The following is a 10,250-nucleotide window of genomic DNA, read 5'->3' as shown; positions in this document are numbered from 1 at the left end:
CCTGACTTTATTTGGGTATAGGATTCTTTTCTTGTAGGACAACTGTCCTGCAGAGCACTCAATTACAGAACACAGGTCTGAGGTGTAACTTGAAATCAGGCCTTTCCTTCTGTTCTATTCTTTCTTTCTCTTGTCTTCTTTCAGCAAGGGGACCTGAGCTTACACATACAAATGAGAGCTAAAACCTAGGGAAACTAGACGTTCTTGCCAGAAATGCTGCGCTCTTTCAAAGGGCTTTTGAAACTCCTTTTCAGTCATTGTCTCCAGGAATTAGGACACATTCCCCTGAATACCTTCACTAATGGCGAAGCTTGACCCTTGGAGAGGGGATTTGATTTGGGGAGAGAAAGAAACCATGCAAAGTCGAACATGGCGATTCATGTTCAGGAGGAAGGAAACAGAGGTGGTAAAAAGTGAGGAGGTGGGTTTAGACCCTGGCTCGGCTATTTATTTGGGTCTGACATTGAGGGTAGGTTACTCAGTTCCTCAGGGACTCGGCACGTCATCTGTGAGATGGAGATAATCATACCCCACTTCAAAAAGGCGATTGTGATGAGGAAATTAAAAATGAGCTACGTAACGTGCTTAGCAACAGGCACAGCAAAATGACCAGTGCCTCTGGCCAGACCTTGCCTAGTTTTATTAGATGGCTTGTAAATTGGTAGTCACGACAATTCTCAAAGAAGGGCATAGCCATGGAAGCTCCCCCTACGAGGAATTCCCTGTAACTCGAGAGTTATTTATAGATGTACAGTCTAGTCTTCTTGTGTATTTAACTAAGACTCATTCCTTTTTTATCCCATTTTACACAGGCCAACACCTGCCATCCTTGCTGTGCAAATGGGCCCAACAATTCCTTTTTAATCTTTGCCCCATAGTGGGGGAGTGGGGATAATAAAAGATTGTTTTATCATCAGTCAGCCTGAGGAGGGCTGGGCGAGGTCCCTTTGGACTTGTTTGAGAGATTGGGAACTATATTATTATTTTGATAATTACTTTATAACAGTTGGTTCCATATTATGAGGCTCTTTCAATTTATCTAATTTACTGTTTCGTGAGATGATACTTTTCCATCAAGGCCCTTTTCTGTATTATATCACAGTAACTATAGATTACAATATAGTACAATACAATTTTCAGATTGGCTGAGGCTTAAATGTAATTGAATGTGAAGGTTTCAGAATGCCAACTTAACATTTTGTTTCATTTTTATTTTATGTAAGTATCTCATTCCAGATTTCTGCCTTCCCCTGGAAGTTAGGAAGATGTGGTTCTGCATCCATCCATCACTTCCCATCAGCAAGGATCAGCTGAAGCTAAAGGGTGCCATTTTTAGGTAAGACATATCTTCTCTGGTTTACCTCAGCCACCACCTGTCCCTATTGTATTATACCCAACGGCTTCCTTCATTTATCTTCCCACTCCAACCTCTATGAGCATTTAAATTTGAGAACTGTACTTTAGTCTATGTCTGGCCTTTATGCACAGATACCCTCAAGCCCAGTGGTATTTTGTGACCTGCTCAAGGCCACATAGACCAACTAGATTTCAAATCTGTGACTGATTTCTAGTTCAGGCCTCTTTCTGTCCTACCGTAGAACCACTCACCTACAGACTAGCCAAGGTGAATCATTTTAAACAAAACCTAGCAAGTTTTACGAAGTGCAGTGCCAGTTATTTATTTGTGAGGAAAAAGGAAGGGGATTACAACTTTCTTTTTCTTTTTAAGGCAAACAGTTCATGTTTCGTGGGAGAAGTATTTGAAGAAAGGATTTCTTAGCAGGTTCTGATGGAGGCTTGTGTAGAACCACAAAAGTTTAAAGCTGGGATTATAGGCAAACCCAGATTACTCAGACACTAATCTGATGTTATGGTAGTTCGAATTAAAGTGATTTCACATACTATAATAAAAGCAAATGTGTCTTGAGTTATAGAAACTGTGCCAAGCACTTTTCATGCATTGTTTTATTTCATACTTACTGTAATCCTATGAAATACGGTACAGTGGTTAGTCTCCATTTTGGCGGTATCAAGATATTTTGTAGATACGGATACTTGACTGAGCTTGCCCCAAGTCACACAACTAGTAAACAGCAAGGTAGGGATTTGAACCCCTGTTTATCTGACTACAAAGCTTGTGTTGCCAGCTCACCAACGTCAGCCATCCTGATATGACAGCTGATCTTGTAAAGTCCCTGCAAACCTTCTGACCCTTTATCAGCCATTCGGTCAGTAAACAGCAGCAGCACCATCATCACCCATCACTCCAATAGCTCTGAACAAATGAGGAAACTTAACGAGACTACCTTACAATACATTCAAACATAGGCAAAATATGATCTACCTTTTTAGGCATCACTACCAGTTTGGAGCTGCCAGAGCAGGCTGAGGAGTAATAGCATGTCGCTCACTTTTGTGTCCCTCATAAAGCCCATCACAGAACTTGGAGCCCAGGAGAACCCCCAAACGTGTGTGCTAATGTGGGAGTTTTGCTTTGATCTGTTTCTATGTGTAGTTTAGACAACAAGTGAACACTGGTTTTGGCTAAGTAGATGTAAATATCTCCAAAAGGAAATTATCTTTGTGTTAACAATTTTTTTTTCACCCTACTAATGCTTAACTAACATTTCTCTTTGGAAATCTGACTGGGGAAATCAGACTGGGGAATAATGGGGAACGCTATACTTCCCAGGGGGGAGACTGCTCAGCCTCCACAGTCAAACTAAGAACTTAGATGACTCGATGTGAAGTTGGGGTCAGACAAAGAGATTCAAGGAGTGGGTCCAAGGAAAGCCTTCGATGCTCTATGATGGAGATGCTGGTACACTGGCAATTCTGTTGAAAAAGTTTGAAGTCATAACCTCATAAGCAAATATTTCTTTGCTTTTTTTTTTGAGGATTCAGCTCCGTCTCCAGACCTCTGTACCATTAGTCCATGTGAAATCAGATAGGGTATGCCAAACAAGAGAGAGGGCATGGACGTCACCAGAACCAGGTTCTGACAGGACAGCATTTCTGGGATCTGGATTGGACTCAGCAGATACACAGAAGGCAGTGTCTGGGTGTTTAGCTCCAGGCTCTTCCCCAGGGCCATGGCTTATGGATGGTGAGAGACAGGAGGCAGATGTAAGCGCGAACAGTCCTACTAACAGCGGGACCTACTGGAGACATCAAGAAAGTCTACAGAGTTCCAGAAGACAGAGGTCATGGAATTAGTACTTTGGCTGGTGAGGTTGGATGGATGTTTGCGTGTGTGTGTATGTGTACATGCATGTGTGTGTGAATGAGAGGTTCAGCCTGGAGAGTTGAGTGCTGTTAAGGCGTTTGGACTTTCTCTGTTTCTCTGGACCCATTAAAGCCTTCTGAGCACAAGGGCGACATTGTTTTTTTTTTGAGGATTCAGCTCCGTCTCCAGACCTCTGTACCATTAGTCCATGTGAAATCAGATAGGGTATGCCAAACAAGAGAGAGGGCATGGACGTCACCAGAACCAGGTTCTGACAGGACAGCATTTCTGGGATCTGGATTGGACTCAGCAGATACACAGAAGGCAGTGTCTGGGTGTTTAGCTCCAGGCTCTTCCCCAGGGCCATGGCTTATGGATGGTGAGAGACAGGAGGCAGATGTAAGCGCGAACAGTCCTACTAACAGCGGGACCTACTGGAGACATCAAGAAAGTCTACAGAGTTCCAGAAGACAGAGGTCATGGAATTAGTACTTTGGCTGGTGAGGTTGGATGGATGTTTGCGTGTGTGTGTATGTGTACATGCATGTGTGTGTGAATGAGAGGTTCAGCCTGGAGAGTTGAGTGCTGTTAAGGCGTTTGGACTTTCTCTGTTTCTCTGGACCCATTAAAGCCTTCTGAGCACAAGGGCGACATGATGGGAGCCGCCTTTCAGGAAGTAAGGCTGCTGGAGATGGGTAGGATGGGAACTGAAAGCTCTCGCAGTGCCTGTCAGACTGCCAGTGTGGCCTCCATTAGGGCGATGGTGCTGGGCAGAAGAGGAGGTGGACGTCTGGGACCCTTTGAGAGTAGTCTTATCTAGTTGCAAGTGGACAGTGAGGGAGAAGGGGTAGGTACCCTCAGCCAGAACAACGGAGAGGAGGAAATAGGCTTTCAGAGAAAGCAAGCCCTAACTAAGAAGATCTTGCAGGAGCCAGCAGGTGGCGTAGCAGTTACATCACTGGACTCCCACGTGGCCAACTGCAGTGTGAGTCCTGGACCCAATGGCTTGAAAATCATACCGGGCATGTGTGCCCAAAAATCTCGAGAGGAGAATGGAGGAGAAAGGACTGTGGGGTGGCCATCCCACTTTTCCTCTCACTGCCTCTGTCACTCTTCTGTGAGTGCAAAACAACATAAGGGGGAAGGGGAAAAAAGACTCCCACGTGGCCAACTGCAGTGTGAGTCCTGGACCCAATGGCTTGAAAATCATACCGGGCATGTGTGCCCAAAAATCTCGAGAGGAGAATGGAGGAGAAAGGACTGTGGGGTGGCCATCCCACTTTTCCTCTCACTGCCTCTGTCACTCTTCTGTGAGTGCAAAACAACATAAGGGGGAAGGGGAAAAAAGAAGATGGTCTTGGAAACAGTTTCAAGAATTAATTAATTAAAAAGTTAAAAATCAGGTCTATGGGTCATAGGGCAAATTATGGACAAAACAGCCTAGAGGACTGAAAGTTTTACTCTTCAATCCTTTGCAGAAGCATCAGCTGAGCACAAACCAAAATGCATTCATCTGTGAGCAGCAAAAGAGTCCTGCAGAAGCCCTCTTAGCTGATAGGTCTGGCAGAGCGCTTGCTAAAGATTGCTCCAATTTTTCTTGTAATATAAAGAAGAACAGGAAAAGATGGAGATTACTTTCAAGGTAAGCTAAGCTATGGATTTTTTTTTTCCTGGACAAGTAATATTTTGAACGACTCAATGATAAGCCTTGGCAAGGATGGACTTCCTGTTTTTCTTGTTATGCTGCTCACCTTTCCACTTGCTCTTAGTTTTTAATTTCTTATCAACTATGTGCTTACGTGTTGATTATGGATTAATTTTAAAATTAATATTATTTTCCCTTCTGAAAGATCAGTTCTGTGTTTTGAATAAGATTAAAACATTTTTTCTGGTTACATTGAAATATGTGTGTGGGACCAGCAGTTAGCGTAATGGCTATGTCGCTGGGTTCCCACGTAGTCGACCGTGGTTCGAGTCCCGGACCCGGTGGCTTAAACTCACGCCAGGCGTGTGTGCGTGCGTGCCCAAGATCCTGAGAGGAGAATGGAGGAGAAGGGATTGCGGCATGGCCATCTCCCCTGGGGGGTGATTTCTCGCTTTCTATCTCTCTGTCTGTCTGGTGAGCACATGCACCCTATAGCAAAAACCTCTCCAAAAAAAAAGAAAGAAATATGTATATGTGTGTGTATATAAATATATATATGTGTGTGTGTATGCCAGCCAAGGGTGTGGTAGTTGAGGCATTGTAGACAAAACAGCCTAGAGGACTGAAAGTTTTTTTTGTTGTTTTGTTTTTACTTTTTTTTTTTTCTTGGAGAGAAAAATATATATAACACATATTAATATGTGTATACACACATATTTATATATATAAAAATATGTATTAAATATGTATTTTTCTGGTTACATTGAAATATGCATATATATACATATTTAATATATAAATATGTATTTATATTTATATATAAAACACATATAAATATGTATATATACATGTGTATATATGTATACATATTTATATATATGTTATATAATATGTATACCTAAATATGTGTGTGTGTGTGTATATATATATATATATATATATACACACACATACCTAAATATGTATATATATACACACACACACACACACATATTTAGGAGTTGTAGGGGTTTGGTTCATTAAACTACATCACAAATGAACAGCAATGTGCTACATGTTTATTCGCTTCCATTTGAATTTTACTTCTGTCACGAGCCTGCCTCACTGGGAACTGCAGTTCATAGCTGAGAAGGAGCAGGACTGTCCTGTGTGAAAACCCATTTCTCTAAATTGCTTTCACTAAACTGCGGACTCCACTAAGAGCAAACTAGAATGAATTACCATTCTCAGTGGTGATGCTACAAAACTGGCCTTATGGAAAACAGGAAGCAAATCGCATTTGCTCAAGAAAGGTTTGTTGTTGTCAAAGCCATAAATGAAATAAAAAATATTTTGTGCAGCTAACCTGATGCGTTTTTATTGGGTGGCTTTATTCTTCCTCTTCTCTCCACAGAGTGTAGGTTTTGTTTTTCTTGTTCTCTAACACATACTGCCAGCTATGGCCTACCCGGCTCTTTGCCCAAACACTCCATGTCACTTGAAGTACTGTGCTTGTTCTCCTCGGTACCTAGGCTGCCATTTCACAAAGTCCTCATCATGCCTTCTACGGAAGGTCTGCTAAAGCACCTGGAGCATCAGAGAATCAGCTTGCTGGGACGAATGATAAGAATGGCACATTTCTTTTTCCTTTCTGACAAGAGTAAGAAACCACCTGCTCTCATTCATCCACCAGGCAGAATCGATTCCCGAGTTTGTCTCTTCTCAGGATACAATAGCCAGTTTGGTAGCCATGTTCACAAATGCCATCAGAATTCACGGAAACCCCAAGCAATGTCTAGTATGATCTAGGCCTGACCTGGTGGCCGCGTGAAGGCCCCTTGTTCTTCACATCCCAGTGGAAGACTGGCAGCCCATGGGGTCATTTCAGGGATGGCCCTGTCTCAGAGAACACCTGTCTGCCATCCCTGCGTTCCCTCAAGCATTGTGACTGTGTCACATTCGTGTTTGAGCCCTTATCACTGATCTCCTCAGTGACGATGAGCCTATTAGACCTTCTCCCGAGGACAGGAGTAAGCGGAGAACATTGGCCAGGAAGGATGGAGAGCACAGTCTTTAGAAACAGGGTCCCGGAGACAAACTTTGACCCACCCCCCAACAGTTTTGCATACCATCAGCCCTGGCATAAAATTGCCACGTTGAGATGGGCCAATGGGAGTTAGCTAAGGACGCATGGGGCAAGAATCACTCGCCCTTTTGTTATTTCTGAAACCTGAACTGCTTTCAGCAATAAGGGCTGGAATGTTCCATAGGAACTCAGAGCATGGGGCACAGGGGCATGGCACACTCTGTGTGGGCTATTTAAAAACCAGTCCCTTGGCTTTCCTCTGCGAGACTAAGTACATGTAATCACATTACCCTGCAGCAGCCGGACGCTATTTCTATAACATTGTCCAGCATCTGTGCTGGCCAGGGCTGGGTCCACCAAGCAAAGACAACGAGAGGGGGTAACTGATTAGGTCGATCCCCAGGCTTTTGGTGTCACAGCCCTCGTCCCCCCACTGTCAGAACAGGAGTAGCTGTGCACTGAGACTTCTAGAATTATAAGAACGGTTCTATTTAACTGTCCTAGGAGAAGGGAGCTGCTTTTGCACACACCAAAAGGATGCTTTCTGAAGGAACCGAGTGTTTATTTAACAAATGAACAACATAAGCACATGCAAATTCCTATCCTATGGACCGATCCCAACATTAGAGACTTTACCCCTTCCTGTGCTGGAGAATCTTTTTTGAATTTGTGCGATGTGTTCGCTTGTATGCCAATCACATCACTAGCCACCAATGAAAACGATAACACCCTTAGAAATAATCTACTCAATTATACATCACCCGAAGAATTTTAGCCAACATCGTTACATAACGTCAAAACACCTGATCAAGTTTGTGAATTTGGTGAACCTGTCAAACCATTTTGGGATTTCATATAGACAAAACAATGAACTGAATGACTTCTAGCTTTTTAGCCTTATATAGGAAATATAAGCCCTACCATTTATAAAAACATACACACATATGCTATACCCTTTACTAAGTGTTTCTCCACTGAAATCTTATTTAGCTCTGATAACAACCCTTCAAAGTATGTGCTGTCACCTCCATTTTACAGATAAGGAGACTGAGGTGCAGTGCACTGTAGTCATCTGCATGAAACTCTGTGTCTATTTTTGGTGTGTGTTTGGGTAAGATTTAAACCATAGTCTCTCCGATTTCAGTTCCATGCTGTTTCCTTATGCACATATATCATCTCAAACAGCCAAAATGGCCAAGGAAGGTAGGAAAGCAAAATAGCAAGAATCAGACTAGTGAAAAACTCGCGTCCTGGATCACGAAGCTTAAGATACCCAAACTCGGTTGATCCACAGTTGGCTAATTCCATCCCTCTCCCAACCGGCTAGCACCAAGCCAAGCCTGCTGCCTGACACCTGAGCACCGGGAGACCTCTCGGCCCCCACGTGATAACCCTCTGAGAACTAGAACTCCAATTGCCAAACACTATCCATCCGAATAAATCCTACATGTTACATTATGCCTGTGAAGAGATCCGATTTCTCAGCCCAATATTATTGTTTTGAATATTTCCAAGCAAAGACTAAAAATGTGGTTCCCTTGTGGCCAACTGAAAACATAGCAAAGCGGAATTCTTAGCACCATCCTATATTAATATTTTCTTTTCCTCCTTGGTAGGGGACTTGTTAGAAGTTAGATGAGATTAGAAAACGGTCTCTCGAGAATTGATATTTTAAGGAAGTACCTAGAAAGAACTGAGGTGTCATTTTTTCCCCCACATGGTAAATCATACCGGTTAGCAGCCTGCCCCAGATCCCAGGAGACAACATCTTGACTGCATATGTTATGCTGGGCTCCGTGTTGACTAATTCAAAAACTCTAGGGCGAAATAACCAACTCCCAAGTTAAAAATGAAAGTAAACTAGGGGAATGGAATTGGGATCATGGTTGCAACATTCCACCAACTTCATAGATAGCCAGCCATTCAAGTAGCATTTCAGGTTAACAAATGTACCAGTGCATGGATCCACCTGCCCTGTGGGTGTGAAGTCGCAAACAAACCCACCTCCCCCTCACTTTCCTGCCACTGCTCTTTCTTTTTAGAAATATAATCACATTGGACAACATTAATATTGAGATGGTTTTCCTAGAGGACTACTCCAAATATATGCCGTATTAAAAATAGTCATGATATAAATATTTCTCACAAGAGCTGCAGCGATGGTGTGAATAAAAAACTCCCTTCAGAGATTTCCGTAAAACCAGATCTCACAAAGGATCTGAAAGAAAACAAAAACAAAACAAAACAAACAAACAGAGACACACAAAGACACACACACACACACACAGAACAAACCTTCTGTTAATCCGGTTTAGCATAACAGTTACTATTTTCACGCTGTTCTATGAAGTATGGCACAGTGCCTTCCCCGATGAAGTAAGAGATGAATCTGCTACAGGTTTCTCAGAATAACGCCCAGGGATTGGGGGGGTGGGGGGATCTAAGCATGTTCAGGGGAAGCGAATAAAAATCCCCAATTCTAAATGCAGCAGAATGTCAGCCCTGCCAAATGGCCAAGCATGCAAGAGGAATCTCTCTCTCTCCATGCCCTCCTACCGATGCATACAAAGCCCCAAATACACAGGCTGGCATTTTTAAATCGTAAATTAGATATCAAAATGCTTACGGGCCTTACAGTGAGATAACATCAGGAGGAACGGTGCGCGGAATAGATCTGGCATTCTCACATAAAGCATTATCTTTGGTACAAGTACACACAGCAGGGCATTTTGGCTTCGCTGGTTTCTTCCCCTCAGTCAGCAAAAGCGCAGATAAGAGACACAGAAAATAAGCAATTCTTTTCAGGGGGATGCAGGCATTTCCCATCCTTTGGCTTCTTTCCGATTCCATGCAGGCGAAAAAATATCCCCAAACATGAACAGGGCTTCTGGAATTCAGAAGGTGATTGTCTTGCTCCGAGGACAGGTCACACGGGAGACCACCTTCTTCCTCTGCCTCTGTATCTCTGCTTTTCGAAACAGGGACCTGCAGCTGATTCGTGAGCTGCTCCTTGCTCCAGCAAAGCCCTGCTGGGGGAAGAGACCTGTGAGGTGCTGTGCGATGGGAGGGATTCAACTGCTGGAGGAGCTAGCCGACTTGCATCACCACGAAAACACTGAGCACAGAGCAGCCTTCGAAGGCACCGAGAAGTGATGTAACAGAAAATAAACAGCTTCTGCTTTCACCGGGAGGCCCTTTAATTGTTACCAAAAATAGGACGGCATTATGTCTTATTAGTGGGTGGGTGGGCGGGTGGGTGGGAGCAGTCATCTTGCCTAGGATGCCGGCAATTTCAGAAACCTCTGGGAATTTGC

The 10,250-nt window shown here is 43.3% G+C and overlaps 1 protein-coding gene across 2 annotated transcripts in view; it reads right to left on the bottom strand.

The window, feature by feature from the left end:
- LGI1 (leucine rich glioma inactivated 1) overlaps positions 1–10,078 on the bottom strand; it is a 43,619-nt gene extending 33,541 nt beyond the window's left edge. Inside the window, exons 1-2 of one of the 2 annotated variants that reach the window (XM_006147647.3) lie at positions 9,572–10,078; positions 9,083–9,154 (exon numbers count right to left, since the gene is read on the bottom strand). In XM_006147647.3, coding sequence (XP_006147709.1) covers positions 9,083–9,154; positions 9,572–9,786 — 287 coding nt within the window. In that variant the 5' untranslated portion in view covers positions 9,787–10,078. Of the gene's footprint in view, positions 1–9,082; positions 9,155–9,231; positions 9,295–9,571 lie in introns of those variants that run through there. The other variant, XM_006147648.3, reaches the window with a different exon arrangement.
- Positions 10,079–10,250: the final 172 nt, after the last annotated feature.

The sequence above is a fragment of the Tupaia chinensis genome, unplaced genomic scaffold, assembly GCF_000334495.1.
Source record: "Tupaia chinensis unplaced genomic scaffold, TupChi_1.0 Scaffold000217_1, whole genome shotgun sequence".
NCBI lineage: Eukaryota > Metazoa > Chordata > Mammalia > Scandentia > Tupaiidae > Tupaia > Tupaia belangeri.
The sequence above is the reverse complement of the archived record's forward strand: the minus strand, read 5'-3'. Positions and strand labels throughout refer to the sequence as shown.